Genomic DNA, 18,810 nt, shown 5'->3' with positions numbered 1-18,810 from the left:
TTAAAGAAAATTTCAAAGTCCTTAGTCATCAGGTTAGTGCAAATCAAAACATCTCTGAGGTTTCATCTTACATCCATCACAATGGCTGAGATCAAAAACTCAAGAGAGCCAGCGGTGGTGGCGTGGCGCACGCCTTTAATCCCAGAATTTGGGAGGCAGAGCAGGTGGATTTCTGAGTTCAAGGCTAGCCTGGTCGACAGAGTGAGTTCCAGGACGGCCAGGACTACACAGAGAAACCCTGAATTGAAAAAACAAACAAAACAAAACAAAAAAAACACCTCAAGAGATAGCACATGCTGGCGAAGTTGTGAAGCACAGGACATTTCTCCATTGTAGGTGGGAGTGTATCACTCCTGGGCATATACCCAAAAGATGCTTCCCCATCTCACAAAGACACTTGCTCAACTATGTTCATAGCAGCTTTATTCGTAATAGCCAGAAACTGGAATCCCCATTCATTTGTTCAGTCATTTCTTTACATCAGTATGGATCCATGGGTATTTACTTCTGCTTAATAGTATTTCACTGTTCTGCTCACAGTATCCCATTGGGAGCTCTTTTACAGTGGTCCTTGGTGTTTGTTTGATTTTAATTTATTTGTTTTTTATTTTATGTGCATTGGTGTTTGGCTTGAATTGGCTCATTTTGCCAGGGGAGAAACAACAGAAACAATGTATCAGGAACGACTCTGCCTGACCTTCCCTGCCTTGGTGGGACGGACCTCTGAAACTTTGACTCAGAGTAATTTCTTCCTGCTTTAAATCGTCTTTGTCAGGTGTTTTGTCACAGTCAAGTGAAGAGTAATCAATACATGTGGTGTGAGAAGCTAAGATGCCAGAGCTGTGTAGAGCCTTCACAGTTTGCTACAGTAAAATAAATGGGGACTGGGCACGTAGCTTAGTAACTGCCATGCAAAGCCCTGAATTTCATGCCCAGCACCAGAAAAGAAACAATGAAGCAAACTGAAATTGGGTCATGGAGGTTCATACCTGTCTTGTCTACGTTTTGGCTCAGAAGCTAAGCGGGAAGATTTCTGAGTTCAAGGCCAACCTGAGGTGCATTGCAAGACTTTGTCACCAAAATACATGCCAAACCCTCCAGTCCTTTTCTTCCTGCTCTTTGAAGGTGGTCACACTGACTGTTGTGTTTTATAAAAAGATAGGAAAAGGCAGAGATATGTTTGGTGGAGGCGTGGTGTGGTGTGGGAGAGGGGGGTGCCTCTCAGGGCCCATGCTGAGGTATTCCTTCCCCAGAGTGACTAGCCATTCGATGGTATAGTATAGATTAGAGTTTATTCAGTGCATGAGGAGGGGAGTTGAGAGAAAGGCAGAGAGACAGAGTGGAGGAGTAGAGAGGCTGGCCATGAGCATATGGGGGGGAGGGGAATGCGGAGAGAGGGGGGACCAAGAGCAAGAGAGAGAAGGGGGCAAGCAGCCCCTTTTATAGTGAGTCAGGAGTATCTGACCTTCTTTGGGGGTAGGTACCAGGTGGGTCAGGTAGTCACTGATGAAACAATACATTAAATGCTCAAAGACAAAAAGAAAAAACAAAAACCATCCAGATGCACAAAGATTGTGTCAACCATGAAGACTGATACAAACCAGTGGGGAAAAAAAAGAGACAGGATGTCAGAGAAAGCTGTGCCTGCGGTGGGGAGGTGGGGGGGTTGGAGGGGATGGGAGGGCGGGGGAGGGTCTGAAGTTGGTGGGGGAAGACTGAGTAAATGAGTGCTCCCATGAACAAGGTCACAGCCTAGTTCTGCTGTGGGATGACAGCAAGGCCAGCCTGACTGGAGCACAGAGTGAAGGACTGCAAATTGGCTTGATGAGCCAGCCTCTTTAAAGCTGGGCTTGGAGAGAGTGCATGATGGAGTCTGAAACAGTGCAAAACTGGAAGGTTTTGAACATTTTCCTAGACACAGAGTTAATTTGTTTTACACATAGAGCATACATGTTTTCTGAAGGTCGAGAAGGTCAGAACCATTGCAGTTTCTGGCAGCCCCAGATAATAAGAAGGCTGCCTGGAATCAGACCTTGTAGCTTATCAACCCTAGGTCTCCAGGCCCTTAACTCACTTGTGCCTCTAAAGTCCTTGTGGAGAGATCTGTGAGGATTGTCCTTATCACCTAGCAAGACGCTTTTTTTTTAAAAAAAAAAAAAACATATCTAGGACTTTCTGGAAGAAACAAATGCATACAGATAAAGTGGTGCACAGCCTAAATTTGGGTGGAGCAAGGCCCTGAATGAAAATGTTTATCCACTCAACTAAAGTATCTTGGGCTTCCGGGCTATCCGGAAAAAGCCCAGTTCGCACAACAGAACAACGGATTACCATAATTTTGCACTTCATTGTTTTCCCCCAATCTGAGAGGGAGTTGGCTTAGTAGACACCTTTGGCCCAAAGTGTGGGTGTGTGGATGAGCTTCACTGGGAGCCCAAGAACAGCTCAAAGGCCAACACCTAACGCTTGCCTCTTGGTTGAGTGGACGCCCCTTTCCTCTGAGGTGGCGCGGCTCCCATCTCTGCCAAGCCCTTCTGGATTCAAAGGCCTCAGATAAGGCGATTAGGGCCCAGGTAGACCGGAGGCTAATCTTGCCACGGCTTGCTAGACCCGGGCGCCTCCAGACCCCGCTTGGTGGGCAGAGAACGTGCCGTCCCACTTTCTCAGCTCTGGGCAAGGCAGGGACAGCCCAGCAAAGCAGTTAGGCCTCTCATCTGGCCAGGAAGTGTCCTCTAAGTCATCGGCACTACAAAGGAAGCCCTTGCTGGCACCTTTTTCTTGTAAATTTTAGGTCAGGCCCCTAGTGCAAAGCAAATCCCCTGGGTAGAAGCGACCAAGCTCCGAGCTCCCATCCCCCCCCCCACCCCCGCACCCAGAAGTGCATTCATTTGAAATGCTAATATTTTCAGTTCTCTCTCTCTCTCTCTCTCTCTCTCTCTCTCTCTCTCTCTCTCTCTTTCTCTTTCTCTCTCTCTCTCTCTCTGACCGAGTACTACCAGTAAGCGGGCTAAAGCCTTGGTAAGATTAAAGAACCCAGCGACTTTGGCTGGGGCAGGAAGCGGCAAACATCTGTTGACTTAAAGAAGGAAGGCAGGTGTTCATAGATAAATGACGGAAAATTATTGCAGATCCCAAAGCCTAGGCCGCTCGCTTTAACGTCTCCTTTCTGCACTGATTTCAGAGTGGAGGTTTTTGGAGTCCGCTGACCCTTACTTGCACCGATCCCTGTCACCTGTTCGGCCGGGATAGCGGGCAATTTGGTCTCCAGTCTCTGGGCAGCAGGAGGGCGGAAAGCAGGTCCCGGGTGGCGGGGGTGGGGATCGGGTGATCCAAATTCAAGTCCCGCCCAGGTCGCTGGCCTTTTTCGGGTGTCTCCTCTCTCAGCGAGGAGTTGGAGGGTAGCCACGGCGCCCCGGAGAACAGAAAGGTGACACAGAGGCTGGTGCTCTCGTTCGTATTCTCTCTCCGTCTCTATCTCTCTGTCTGTCTCTCTCTTCTTCTCTCCCTCCCTCTCTTCCCCATCTCCAATTGTGGCCTGTCGAGTTTTGCCAAAGTTATCAAGTCGTGTTCCTTACCCAGCCCAGCTGCTAGCTAGCGATGGTAACAGAACCCGAGAACACCTTGGGAGCTGCTGACACTCTGCCAGGTCCTGTCCCAAGCCTTTCAAAGAGATTAACTCTGCAGGAGGAGACGAAAGTCACGTCTAGCTGCTTCCCAGAAGCGGACTAACACTTGTTCCTCACTGTCTCCTGGGATGTGATAATTTGGGGCACGCTTCCTAGTTGGATACGGGTTGGGATTTCTCAGATGGACCGCCTGAGGACCTAGAGTTTCTGGGTGCTGGAGAGGACTGCACAGGCCTTCAGTGGTTCTGGAACGTTTCCAGGTTCTCCACAATTCTCCAACTGCGGTGCTCTTTAATCCACTCAGTTCTCCAAGCAGGCACTCCCTTATCTTTCACAAGTTTTTGCCTCAAGCTGGGAAAACTCAATAAAGGAATGATCAGTTTTCAGCTTGTGCCGTCAACCCCCATACACAATGAAGTAAGTAATAGAAAGGACAGAATTCTTTCCCACTCTCTTGGGACAGGCTCAGGGGGTCAGGGACTTTGCAGAGTAGCTTGAGCTGGAGGCAGCAGTTCATACAAAGGGACGGGGAACTATTGGGGAGCTTTTTTTCCCCACCCAAAGGTTGGGGTTGCTCACTGAAAGAAACCCAATCTTCTCTTTTCTGTCTTTCTGAGAAGCTGAAAGAGCCGGGGAGAGTGGAAAGCCAGTGGCAGGAGTTTGTTTGGGTGCTGTTGGAGCACCCAACAAGCAAGATTTCGAGGGCGGTATTCACTTCTTGGCTAAGACCAGACTGTGGCCTCAAACTCAAAAGCCTGGCTTTGGAGAGCAGTGGCTCTCAAACTTCCTAATGTTGTGACCTTTAAATACAATTCCTCATGTTGTGCTGACCCTCAACCAGAAATTAATTTAATTGCTACTTCATAACTGTAGTTTCGCTACATTTGTGAATTGTAGCGTGAAAATCTGTGTTTTCCAATGGTCTTAGGCAACCTCCTGTGAAAGGGTCCTTTGCCAAGCCCAAAAGGTTGTGACCCACAGGTTGCGAGCCACTTTTGTGGACCGTTTCCCCATCCTCGATGCTTACAGACAAGCTGACCTCCAAGCCACACTGAACTTGACCTCTTCAATCTTTATTGTGTTCATGGAGGTCAGAGGACAACTTGTGTGAGTTCTCCTTCTAACACATGGATCCAGGGAATGGCCCAGCTCTGACCTTTTTCTTCAAACAAGCAGGGAAGTCTCACTCAACCCTAATCCTTGTTCCTCTGTGCAAACTCAAGCTTGCAGGTTGGAAGGACAACAGAAGGAAAAGTTCCTTCTCCTGACTTAAACTCCAGGGTGTGCCTGGCAGTCAAATAAATAGATAGATAGATACGTTGATAGATAAAAGTGAGGCAGTGGTGGTACATGTTTTTAATTCCAGAAGAAGCAGGTGAATCTCTGTGAGTTTGAGGCCAACCTGGTCTATAGAGCCAGTTCTAGGACAGCCAAGGCTATACAAAGAAACCCTGTCTCCAAAAAACAAAAGCAAAACAAAAAATAAATAAATAAATTCAGGGCTTGGGACAACACAGGCTTCACGATTCTGACCTCTGGCAACAGACAGACTTGATTTAAAACTCTGACTCTGTCACCTACTTGCTGACTTGCTGGGTGGCCTTGGGAAGGTCAGTTACCTGGTATAGTGTTTTGTAGGTCTCCCCTTAACTGGATGGTAGGATAATACACTAAGCCCTAAGGAGATTCGATGCTGATGACAGTGTCAATGACAACACAGGGACATCTGCATTGTGGTTGGCAGACAAGTCAATAAAGGATGTGGAGGTAGGGAGGGTCTTCTCTCTTGATGACAACAGCACATGTGCATCTGGGGTGTGGCTGCTCTTGTCACAAGCTCTCTGAAGTTCCACAGTGGCATGGGAGAAACTGTAACATCCCTGCTACGGCCAAACTGTCTGGTCCTGGCATTCTAGCTTAGATGGGCAGGAGGCGGGGGCAGATTGGCTTCTAGAACAGGTAGCATCCCTGGGATCTCTAGCTGGAGTCAGCTAGTACATCCACACTGCTGGGATCTTGTCCCAAACAGGGTCTTCTGTTTCCAGCCTTGGGAAGCTTTTGGAGGGCATTCAATTGCCTTGTGTTCCTTTTGATATTATCACCTCAAGGTTATTAATCCCTTCTTGGACAACACATTCAAGCTCTATCTATCTATCTATCTATCTATCTATCTATCTATCTATCCATCTATCTCATATCCATTTTTCTATTTTCTTTCTAGAAAGAGCCACACCTGACTGCCATGTGCCTGGGTTTTAAATATAGACCATATGGGAGTAAGACTCCAGGCTGATTGATTCACATTCAGTAGGATGTGCAATCTAGGAAAAGGCATCATTAGTACAGAAGGGAGAACGATGTTCTGGGAAGAGGGGACTGTAGGAATCCAAGCATGAAGTCCTGATACCTGAGTACTATTTTACTGTCTGGAGTCAGGTGAAGGAGAATGAAGGTATTTAAGGTAACAAGCAACCATATGGAGTTATTTCTGGGCACAACCACAAGTCATTAAAATTTGGAAGTAGAGAGAAGTGATTTGTCAAATGTAGGACTTAAAAGTACCATTCTGGGGGCTAAGGAAAGGAAAATTCACTTAAAAAAAAAAAGGGTTATTTTTAGTCAAGCTGGTGGCACACACCTGTAATCCCAGGATCCAGCAGGCAGAATCAGAAAGACTAGTGAAAATCTGAAGTCAGCCAGTGTAGGCTTAGATTTTTCAAAACCTACTTTATTTAGGGTTCTTAAATGCTTCAACCTCCCTTCTGGCCCACTGACCAGAGGTAGGGGAGAAAGAAGGTTAATAGGAAAAGGGGTTTGTGGACCTGTTTAGTAGCTATTTGGGAATAACTCCATTCTTTGTTGTCAGGATACCAGCAGTCCAGTCCAATAGCAAATGCCAAGGATGATCCAACAGAAACAGCAAGGCTCCGCCATATCAACATGAGTCAGTGGATGCGTCCAGAATCAGCCATGATAGCACGAGAAGTTCTTTGGTGCATTTCTCCCTACCAAGTGAAGACATGAAGCAAAGGAGCAAAGTGTTGCACAGTCGCCATGCTAGAGTGTCCTCTCACTGTGGGGTTCTATTTATATTCTTTTTGAATATCATGAGTCCTGACAAGGGTCTGTTTTCAGCAAAACATCACATGTCCCCTCACAAGACATCTTCCATAAAAAAATCACATGACACAACTGAGTTTTTAAAGAAACCAGAAATTTCCCTTTAAGCCAGGGCTATATAGCAGGACCCTGTTGGGGAAAAAAAATAAAGCTTTATTTTTAACTCCATTAAATTTCCTTCACTATTCTTTTCAGGTCAGTGAGTGATCAGCAGTCATATGATGAGAAGACAGGAAGATTATATAGTTATTCACAGACTTGCTTTATTTTTCGACATACAATAATATGACAGACTTATAGAGCACAGTGTGATAATTTAATACATGCATGAGATGTGTAATGATCAAACCAAGGTAATTAACATTTCCAACTCTCCTCAAACATTTAACATTCACTTGCACTGGGAAATTTCAATCTTTTTCTCTTCTCATCTTTTTAATGTAAAAATACCACTGTAAACAATGGGCACATATTGTTCTTCATAGCACAAGGCTCATTTTATCTAACTGTAAGTATCAATTTGCTATCCAATCTTCTTTAACCCTCAAGTCTGATGACCACTATTTTAGAAAATCAATGGCATTTCAAAAAGCATCTATTTTTATTGTTTTTAATTGTGCAAGCACACACAGAGGCCCACAAAGGTCAGAGTCCTTGGAGTTGGAGTTACAAGTGGTCGTGAACCACCCAATATGGGTGCTGGGAACTGAACTTGACAAGAGCAATGTGTGCTCTTTCTCCTGAGCCAAGTCTCACCCTGAGATCATCTCATGAACGAGAACATGAGGTATTTGTCGTTCTGTGCCTCACGTGTTGCACTCATGATGTCCCCAGTTACAACACTGTAGACTCAGAAAATCTAAGCACATAGTATAGAGTTCCCACAAACCTTCCTCTCCTAACCCTACTCCAAATGTACCTATTATTAATACGCCAGTGTGGTATGCTGGTTTTAATGAAGCAATAGTAACTACATCTACAGTGAATGCTGGAGTCACTCTGTGTCGCACAGTCCTGTGTTTTGACACATAGATCTGTTACAACACTATAGAAAATGTCACCTTCCTCAGTCTCCCATATGATGTGCACTCCTCCTGCCTCTGCTTTCTCACTCCCGGCTCGATTCTTTCTTTAAATTCTGTCTCTGATATTTTGTCTTTTCCACAAGTCACACAGCTAGAATCAAAGTCTTTGGCCTTTCAGACTGGGACCTCACACTTATCTGGTTGCATTTAAGGTTCTGCTATATCCTTTATAGCTTTCCTATATACTCAGAACTTTTCTATATAGCCCAGAGTGGCCTCAGATTTAAAACAGCATGTCACAAAAAACCTGAATGAATGTGAAATTAACTTTAACAGCATACTCTATTTCTCCCAATGCATCAAAATATTATCACTTAGACATTTAATCTTACATTTTTCAGTACACCTCAGGTTAGGCTAAACACATGTCCAACACTCAGTGCACACAGCTATGGCTGCCATACTGGACAATGGGGGGGATGCAGTTTTGTGTTGGGTATAGAGGACATGGCATAGATCAAAATGGACAGAACTCTATATTCATATAGTGACAGTCTAGTGTGGGAGACAGAGAAGAAACAAGCGAATACTTTTGCAGAGCTTTCTTAGGAAGAGAATATACTAATATTGTCAAGAGACTGGAAGGCTGTTTTAGACTGCCTGAATAATCCAGAAAGCCCTGTGCATGCAATGGCTTCAAATTAAATATGGGGAACTCACTGCTGGATCACACTAATGCTAGGGAACAAGCTGCTCTAAAATTCAGCTTAGTACAAAGAGTTGTATTGCTCATGAGAGAGACTACAGGTCAGTGGGGCAGCTCTTAGTCCCAGGTGGGCTCATGCATGTGCCAGGACTGCTGCTGGTCAGATAGGTGGCTCTGTAGGTCAGCTTTGGAGCTTGCTGTCTGTTGACTGGAATAGGATGACTTCAGCTCTTTTCCATGAGGCTTCTCATCACCTAACAAGCAAGCCTCGACCTGTTCTCTGGGCAGAGGCAGCAGATTCAAAAGACAGCATGAAAGCTTTAGACTTCTTAAGCCTCAAATATGAAATGTATCACCTCTGCCCTTTTCCTTTGACTAAGGGAACTTATAGGGCCTGCTTAGGTCCCGAGAGGAACTGCCTTGTCACATTGCAAAAAAGTGTGACTACAGAAATGGTCAACATCTTCAGGCAATATTCATTATTGACTGCTTCAGCTACATCAAAAGCTTTCGACTCCACCAGCTGTGAAAATCCTAAACCAGGGCTGGGCATGTCAGCTCAGTGGTGGCATGCTTGCCTGGCATACATAAGGTCCAGAGCTGGATCTCTAGTACCACATACATAAGAAAATCCTAAACTTTTATGTGCTCAGTAAGATAACCTCAGAATACAAAAGCAAAAACAAACAACATGGTTTTAAGAAATTTAAGTCAAAAATTTCAATGAATCTTTTGCAACTATCGATTGGCCAAACAGGCAAAATATTAGGCAAGCTTTAGGAGCTGTCAGAACGTAAAGTAATTCAATGCTAGCGAGTGCTTGGCTAGCAAATATTTACAGCCTATTTTCTGTGTGTCTGGCACTATATCTGTATGCCCGTTCCTTCATACGGTTTATGTTGTAGTGGCAGAAAACATACTAAATGAATATGTAAGAAAACTGCAGTGACAATTATGGATAAAAACAATAGGAAAGGAAATACAGAACGCTGCAAGGAAGTGAGGAAGAGCTGGTAGAGTTGGAGGAGGGGGTTATATATAATTCGAGATAAGTCACAGAGGTTACAGAAAGCACAAGAAGGCCTGAAGCAAGAGCTGGTTTAACAGTAGACAGAAAGTTGGCGTGGCAGAGTGGGAAGGATTGGAAGGACTCAGAGGCCTATCTTGCAGGACCTTGGGCCATGACAAGGATTTGGGAGGTTTAGTTTTAGTAATGGGGAAGTATTTAGATTTTTTTTGATAAGGTATCATGCACCTTTACTGGTGAGGACCCCAGGAAAAAGGCTGTTTGCTGAGACAAAAGTTAGAAATCAAGATCTCTTGGAGGTTGCTGGGTACCCAGTTTTGTTAGACAACAATTCAAGCAATTTCCATTGCTGTGTCATTTAACTACCTAGACTGTAGTTTATTCCCCAAGGGACGTTACCATCTCCAGAGAACATATTCCAATTATCTTGGAAAACAAGGTAATTGGAATTATGATAATATTCATCATCTCAGTTCTCACAATGAAAAACCACAAGGACAAAAGTAACTCCAGAAAGCTCAGTTTTCCTTGCCACAGGGAGAGGCTTGACAATCTATGGAGTCACTAAGTTATCTGAAACTACAGTTGGTGTCTAGTCTCTTTCCTTTCGAGGTACAACCCCACGGGAAAGGAGGGCTTTGGTCAACAGCTATTTAAGGAGTCTCTACTATGTACAGGTAGTACTCTTCTATTTGGGATAGAGCAGAAAACAAGATATGAGGGCAGATTCCCATTCTTTCTTCCCCGAGGAGACAGGCATGCAAGATAGATATGTGAAATACAGTATGTTAGATGGGGCTATATACTTCCTAGGGGAGAAAAAAATATAACAGGCAGTGGATATTTGGGAGTGGAGGAACTATAGTGGTTTAAAAATAGGCTACTCAGGGTTGGGGATACAAGCTCATTGGAGGAACACTTGCTTAGCATTTGCTGGACCTTGAATGAATCCCAAACACCGCCTCTCACCCCAGAGATTCATTGAATATCTAATGAAATGAATGGAAACACCTGGTATGAGAAGAGCCACATGCAAGGGGAGGGAGTAGGCAGCGGCTGTGGAACCATAGAGGTGTGTGCAGAGTGGAAAGAAGAGGAGCTGTGTATCAACAGGTAAGGGTAGGGTCTAGCACACATCCTGTAGTGCTTAGCAACCCAAGCACTACAATATGCAAATGTACACTTTATAATTTTTTTTTTTTTGCACATCCCAGAGCAAAGGAAGAAATAGTGCAGCCGGGCGGTGGTGGCACACGCCTTTAATCCCAGCACTTGGGACGCAGAGGCAGGCAGATTTCTGAGTTCGAGGCTGGCCTGGTCTACAGAGTGAGTTCCAGGACAGCCCGGGCTACACAGAGAAACCCTGTCTCGAAAAACCAAAAAAAAAAAAAAAAAAAAAAAAAAGAAAAAGAAATAGTGCTCATGTAGTCACTTCTGGTTTTAACGTACTGAACGACACACTTTAAGTTATATTTTATGACACAATTTTCTGAAAAGGGCTGAGTGTCTATTTGGTAAGGCTAGTTCTGCCTCTGCCTGTGCATGAGCTAGAACAAAGGCACTGAACCAGTAGAAGTGTCTTCTGCTAGTTTTCTTTACAGGACAGAGTATAAGAGCACTCAGGTGGAGTTCCAGGCAGTGGGTTGGGGTGGGGCTCCTAGGCAGCACACAGAAGGGCAGCCTGTAGCATCAAAGGATACACATTGGGCTCAGACCCAGGATTCTAGCTTGCTACATAACTATGACCGTGGGGGGAAAAACCCCTAGATATCTGAGGTGGATAAGAGCGTTAGATGAAGGAAATGCTTAGTTTTTTTGATCAGGTGAGCATCACATGTCATCTGGGTGAAGGCTATGGAGGAAAAAAGAGCTGCTTCTGAGTCAAACATTATCAGAGTGTAGCAGCACACACCTGTAATTCCAGAATTTGGGAGTGGAGGCAGAAGGGGCAAGAGTCCAAGGCTGTACTGCGCCCTGTGTGGCCTTGCCTCAAAACCAACCAACCAACTAACCAAATAAATGGAGAAATATATCAGGACTCAAGCAATACAACAAAAAAGCTTCTGGCCTGTGCACTATCCATTATTCCATTCTGGTGTGGCACTCAGGATCACAGCAAGGGAGCATTTGCCTTCCATGGAACTGAGGAGTAAGGTTGTGGTACAGTATTCTGGGTCAGAAGAGCCTGAACTCTCCTCAAGGAAGGTAGAGAGCCCCAGCGCAGTGCTGCTACCTAGTCATGTGTCTAGCTCCTCAGGTCCAGGTTCACTATTTCACTTCACAAATCACGTACAACTTCTTTCCCCACTTCCCCAACATGAGGCTGGCCATGATCCTCCTTCTTCAGCTTCCTGAATGTAGTAGGTGTTACCTGCTTTCATGTATAACTTTCTGCTATATTTAAGAATTATTTGTACAGCTGGGCAGTGGTGGCGCACGCCTTTAGTCCCAGTACTTGGGAGGCACAGGCAGGCAGATTTCTGAGTTTGAGGCCAGCCTGGTCTACAGAGTGAGTTCCAGGACAGCCAGGGCTATACAGAGAAACCCTGTCTCGAAAAACAAAACAAAACAAAACAAAAAAACCCAACCAACCAAACAAAAAGAATTATTTATACATATCCAATAAAGTTGAGATTTCTTTGTCAGCTGCAGTACATTAAGCAAGTGTCAGCCTTCCTATGCCCTTTCCTGTATAATAGGGAAGACACTCTAGGGCACAAATGAATCCCCTAAAAACCTTAGTCTCATACTTGATGCATATTAGGTTCTTGACTCTTTCGTGCTTGGTTATGACAGGCACATGCTCTATGACTAAGTTATATCCCAAACCTGGTTTTCCCTTCAATATCTTAATCCAGACTCATCTGGAATGCTCAAGCTCCTGCCTCAAACTCAGAAGGACTGGGATTGCTCTTCCCTTTCTCACTCAAACTCAGTGGATTATATGCTGTGGATCAACTATAAACTAGTGCTTGTATCTGTGCTCATGTCTGGGGTTGGGGTGAGGCTGAGAATTATTCCTTCCCAACAAGGTCAAAGGTTAGGCCTAGATACTATGGGTCATTCTTTCAGTAGCAGGGATTTAAACACAACTAAGTTCTATCTCTTAAAACAAGGACACACAAAACCCCATAAAAGGGTGCCAAAGACTGTTTCTTCAATAATTAACCTTTCTACTTTCACTTCATTCAGCTTCAAAACCCACCAAGTGCTGAATACCAGCAGGGCTAGGCCAGAGGATATTTCTCTTGGTCTTGGAACCTCCTCCAGGAGGATCTTGCAACTGCCTCTCTCTCTACCTCTTTTGGCTTTTTGATCTTACCTTTTGCCTCTGATGATAATTACCCTCTAATTAGCACCCACCACTATGTCATCTACATAATTAACCTAAGTGTAGACTGCACCTCTGCCAGCCATCTTCAAACAAATGATAAAACAATGTCCCAAGCTGCTGATTAAAGACAAAATTGACCCAAATAAGTCATATATGTATACCATATGTAGTGCAAGACTTGTTAACTGGTTCCTTCGCATAAGTTAAGGGACAGGTGGCTTACTGTGAAGTCAGTGGGAGAAAATACATACACAATATTTGGGAAACTGCAAACACAAGAATGTAAGTTATGAAACTTAGCATCAAAAACACATCTTAAATTCCTATTGGAAAGGGCTCACGTTTTTCTTTTTAAGAGGGTGACAGAAGGCAGTGCCAAGGGAATGCTAGAGAAGTGCTCTACCACTTACTTATCCTCCCAGCCTGAAGCTTTTATTTTTCCTCTTTAGGATTTTCATTGGAGGGAAAATCCATTGACTACATTGGAGGGAGCTTGAAATTTGAGGAGACTTTAAAAGCAAATAGTTTTCTAATTTCTCAGATGAGTGTCCATTAACTGCAAGGCTGATGACTAACCACGCACTTCTCCTAAGGGAAACTGGTTGTACAGTGTTTAGAAAGCTATTTTCCCATTGAAGGCTTAAAATAAAACCTCTCCAAGTTTCTCAATCAGGTAATTCACTGGCATGGAAAAAAGCCTCTGCGGAAGTAAACTCAAAATACTTCCGTCCATCATTCACTATCATTCTGTCCCGGACTAGTTAGTTAAAAACCAAAACAAAACAATCCGCACCCCCAAACCAAAACTTTCTATGAACAATTTGAGACATAAACATTGGTATGATGACGTATGTGTACAAATTCCGCAGCTCCAACAACGAAGAACATCCTCAGTTAATTTATTCCCTTCCTTCCCAGTTTTCAGAGGCTTAGTCTAAAACAAAATAAACGCATTGGGTCATTTTACGTATCAACTCTTTAGTATGCCTTTTAAAAATTTATTTAAAGCCACATTACCGTAAACACATTCAATAAAGATGACGATAGTAACATACAATACTAAGTAACATACAATACACGGGGAGCGGGGCGTGGGAGGGGTTGTCACTGCTAACAGGTAGGGGACCGAACTCCGTAGTGCGGACTGACAAGTAAGGAGGGAGAGGATGAAGCGCCGGGCTGAAGCGGATCCCGGCCGCGAGGAGACCGGCACCCAACTGCTCCTGGTTTCGGTCCTCGTTTACCTGCGTTGGCTCGCTCGCACTGTCAGACCAGGTCAAAAGCAGCCCCAAGTTCCCCGCCTCCAAGGTCCGGGCGGTGGCACAGCAAGCTGGGCGCAGCTGCACAAGTCACTGTCCCCAGACACCGGAGGGTCCCTGGAGGGGAAACGATTGACACAGCTGCCTGCACTGTGCCGCGAGCCTTGCCGCGCCGCACCTGCGTCTAGTCGCGTGGCCAGGAACTGGAACTGGCTCCCGAGTCGGTGAGGTCCAACAGGCCCGAAGCCAGAACTCATACTGTTCGCCAGCAACGGAACCGGGCTTTAGACACCAGGACCTTGCGGAAGAGAACTACAACTCCCGTCGGGCCTGGCGGTCCGACCAATGGGGGTAGCCGGCGCGTGCGGGGCGCGGCGCCTGCGCGGCGGTTTGAGTAAGCGGCCGTACGATTGGCTGCGGGGTCGGGCGGCCGCGCGGGGCCTGTGGGAAGCGGAGTGACGGAGCGAGCGGCTGTTGGAGGAAGGAGGTGGGGGCCGGGAGCGCAAATGGCGTTGAGATGGTTCAGGGCCCTGTTCAAACTCCAGCGCTGACCATTCACCGGCGGAGGCGGAGGCGCAGAAGGCGGCGGCGGCCCAGCGGGGGCACGTAGCAGGCTCGGCACCGGCGGCGGCCGCCAGGGAGGCCTAGGCCCTGTCCGGCCGGCGCGCCTGAGCTGGGGAGGGAAGTTGCGGGGCCGCCGCTCACCCCCCTCCCCCTCGACCGGGCTTCCTATTTACCGAAGCGGAGCCGCAGACTGTGACGGCAGCAGAGCCTCTCGCCTCTCTTGGCGCACCGGTCGGCACTGTTCTCTTGCGCGGGGCTCCTGCGCCCGCCCGTGGGCCGTTGGGAGCGGGAGAGGCGGAGGCGGCCCGAGGCCAAAGCACCCGCCAGGCGCCGAGGGTAAGTGAGGTCTCGGGCGGCTGCCTAGGCCCTGAGTGAGTTGGGGCGGGTGGAGGGAGGCAGGGGCGGTGCGAGTCTCGTTGCTCACCTGGCTTCTAAGGAAGTTGGGCACTGGAGGATCTGAAGAACTCTTTCCCTTCCCACCTCTTATTTTGCCTTTTGAGTTCTTTTCCGGGCGGCTACTTGATTGACTTCTCTCTTCTAAACCCGGTCCGGTTGATTTGAGTCCTGAATTCTTTTCCCCGTCGTTTCCTCTGCCTCTAGCCGTCACCGAGGCCTTGCTTCGGGGACTCGGTAGCAGAAGCTTCCGGGGCGTCCGAAGCGACATCCCTTTCCTAGGCAGTGGGGGTTGGGAGGAGAAAAAGTTGCGTGAGTGTCCAGCCCGAGGGGTGTCTCGGCTACTGCCTCCGGGCGCACTCGCAGCCTCTGGTAAGGATTTCTGTTTGCCTCTGTTTGCTCCATTCCACTTTCCTCTCTTAATGGAAGCCCCTCAAATGCATTACCTTGGATGTCTTTCCTGGACGAGGCTAGGCTTCTTTACAGCTTAAGTGTAAGGAGGTTGTTTGTTTGTTTTGTATACTCTTTCCCTAATTTAAATCCCAGTGCACTTCCGTCAAAAGTCCGCTGGGCTTTGGGGTGAGGCAAAGGCCTCCCAAATCAAAAACACTTCATTGTGAACCTTCATTTCCTTTTTAGTTAGGGTTGTTGGTGAAATTTGAAGCCTGAACAAGATAGTGTGTCTGAAATGTACGTAAAATGTCATGCCAAATATATATGCTGAATTTGTACATATGTTATGCTTAGATAATGCCATCGCAGAAGTCTGCTGACTTTTTTTTTTAGTGGATGTTATGGAAAACAGTAAAAACAATCATATAATGAACTCTTGTACTCATATCTCTTGGATTCAGTAGATAATCATATTTTTCTAACCCGTATGCTTCCCATTTCTTAATATTAAAAAAAATCACTGATATTTCATCAGTACTTAATGGTGTTAATACATCAGCGTATATTTCTGAGACATGATCTTTTAAAAATACAGTTGTCTTATCACTTAACTCGGTGTCAGATATTCATTTGCAGACCTTAATTTTGCACAGTGAATGCTTTGTGGTTTTAGAACTGTTTTTATGGTGAGTTTTTCAGATGTCATAAAGAAGGTCAAGTCTAGATTTTTGATTTGGCATTTTTAGATGATTGCCATGTGTGTGTGCCCAAAATATTCCAGCTTTGTTGGAATATATGTTTGTAGGTCTGCATATCACAGCTTAAAGAAATGACTTTATTTTCCTGCCTTTGGCAGCTGCCCAATTATACTTGGTTTTGTTTAATAGGCTATACTTAACAAGAAAGACAATAAAGCTTGTTAGTGTTTAAGACTACAAAATGGAAACTCTCTGAGGAAAGATAAAATTTCTCTTAGCACAGATGTGTACGATGACTAAATTATTATTTTGTCCAATCAGAACTGGTTTCCTTTCAAACATTAGGGTAGTGGTGAGTCTTCTAACTGAATATTTGCTGAACTAAATTGGATAGTGATTCATTAAGTTGTAAGAACCTAATATAAATATTAAAATCACAGCTCAAAACATTTGAAAATACAAGTTAACTATTATTCTTATTGTAAATTTCCAAGTAATGAAGATTTTCCAAGCCCTTAAGTAATTGCTTACCTTCCCCCCAGAATTGATAAATTGATACTTAAACTACAGAAGGTCAAAGTGTTAAGAAATGGATAATGATTGATTGATGGTGCTGTAAAAGTACCTTGTATTTTTAAAATGCTTGATTTTTTTTTTTTTGGCTTTTCTTGGAAAAATTTTCAGTATAATTTTAGGTAAATCAGGTAAATGGGTTTGTAAGTTGAAGAGGAAAATAAAGGCTATATGATTCTATTTTATAATAAATTATGGACCTTTGTAAAATGGAGTTCTCCAACGTAGAAAAATGTTACTCAGCAATGAGCAGAGCACTATGGAGATAAAGGAAGTAGAAGAATGGTTTCTTGAGTTTAGGGAGATGACCACTGAAGAGCTTTTTAAAGTCAGTTAAAATCACTTTAAGAATCAGAATCTTGTGGGGCAGTGGTGGCGCACGCCTTTAATCTCAGCACTTGGGAGGCAGAGGCAGGTGGATTTCTGTGTTTGAGGGCAGCCTGGTCTACAGAGTGAGTTCCAGGACAGCCAGGGCTACACAGAGAAACACTGTCTCGAAAAACCTAAAAAAAAAAAAAAAAAAAAAGAGTTAGAATCTTTAAGCTTGGTAGAAGATTGTACCAAGATGAGGAAATAAGTTTTTCTGGCCCTTTATGAAGAGTTGTAGAAATTCAAATAACTAAGTTTGATCAACTGACATTATTTAGATTCTGGAAAACTTACTATGTTGTGACTAAAGATTTTTACTTGGTATTTACTCTAGATTATTTTTTTGACTAAACTGTGTATGCGGATATGGAATTTGAATGTTTTAAGTTAGATTTGTAGATGTTGCCTTATAAGTTGGTTAGTAAGCTTTTTAAAAAAAAATAAAAAACTTTGTAAGTTTCATATGACTATGTCCTTATTGTAAAAACAAACCAAAGCACCACCAAACTTGATACATGGACGGAAAGGCTGGAAAAATGAACCTCTTCAGCTCATTCATTTAAACCAGTTTAAAAGTTCAAGTGCTGAATGTTGAAAACTAAGGAAGTCCTAGGGCCTTATTTTTATAGATTGCTTAGAACTTGTTAAAAATTTGCTGATTATATTTTCTTAAATTTCTTTCCACAGGGAATATGAAACAGGTGTCAAAATGACATCCAGATTTGGAAAAACTTACAGTAGGAAAGGAGGAAATGGCAGTTCAAAATTTGATGAAGTTTTTTCCAACAAACGGACTACTCTTAGTACAAAATGGGGAGAGACCACATTTATGGCTAAATTAGGGCAGAAGAGGCCCAATTTCAAACCAGATATTCAAGAAATTCCGAAGAAACCTAAAGTAGAAGAAGATGATACTGGAGATCCTTTTGGTTTTGATAGTGATGATGAGTCTCTGCCTGTTTCTTCAAAAAATTTAGCCCAGGGTAAGGGTTCATCTTACTCAGAATCTAGTGAAGCTGCTCAGCTGGAAGAAGTCACTTCTGTACTTGAAGCTAATAGCAAATCTAGTCATGTGGTGGGTGAAGACAGTTTTGCTTCTGATAGATGCTTACTTATGGAGGATACTTTAATTGGGAAAGAAAAGAGCACAAATAGGATTCCAGAAGACAATGCAAACAAAAGTAGTTGCGCTAAGTTGATAACTTCAGGTAAGTTTTGATGTTTTTATAAGCCAAGAAAGTTTTTTTTAAGCTATTTATGTGATAGTGAAATTCTAATTTATTACTTGTGTATTTGCATGTGTTTGGAAAAAAAGGACAACTTTGTAGACTTGTTTCTTCCCACGTTTATGTGGGTTCTAGAGATAAGTAAATGCAGGCTGCCAGGCTTGACTTGCAAGCACCTCATTAGCAACCATTTCATTAGCACCTTAAAAGGTGCTAGTGCTTGGTGGGTGTGGTGGTGCATGCTTTTAATTCCAGCTCTTGGGAGGCTGAGGCAGGTGGATCTCTGTGAGTTGGAGGCTAGCCTTGTTTACAAAGTGAGTCCAGGCCGGGCGGTGGTGGCGCACGCCTTTAATCCCAGCACTCGGGAGGCAGAGGCAGGTGGATTTCTGAGTTCGAGGCCAGCCTGGTCTACAGAGTGAGTTCCAGGACAGCCCGGGCTATACAGAGAAACCCTGTCTCGAAAAACCAAAAAAAAAACAAAAAACAAAAAACAAAAA

General features: G+C 44.5%; 1 protein-coding gene across 3 annotated transcripts in view; it reads left to right on the top strand.

Annotated features, from left to right (window-relative positions):
- Positions 1-14,557: 14,557 nt before the first annotated feature.
- Positions 14,558-18,810, top strand: part of Wapl (WAPL cohesin release factor) — a 70,003-nt gene continuing 65,750 nt past the window's right edge. The window contains exons 1-2 of one of the 3 annotated variants that reach the window (XM_028789095.1): positions 14,558-14,997; positions 17,775-18,295. In XM_028789095.1, the coding sequence (XP_028644928.1) occupies positions 17,797-18,295 (499 nt within the window). In that variant the 5' untranslated portion in view covers positions 14,558-14,997; positions 17,775-17,796. The remainder of the gene's footprint in view (positions 14,998-17,774; positions 18,296-18,810) is intronic. The other 2 variants (XM_028789096.1, XM_028789097.1) reach the window with 2 other exon arrangements.

The sequence above is a fragment of the Grammomys surdaster genome, unplaced genomic scaffold, assembly GCF_004785775.1.
Source record: "Grammomys surdaster isolate TR1022 unplaced genomic scaffold, NIH_TR_1.0 125789, whole genome shotgun sequence".
NCBI classification, from domain to species: Eukaryota; Metazoa; Chordata; class Mammalia; order Rodentia; family Muridae; genus Grammomys; species Grammomys surdaster.
This window is presented reverse-complemented; position numbering and strand designations above follow the sequence as displayed.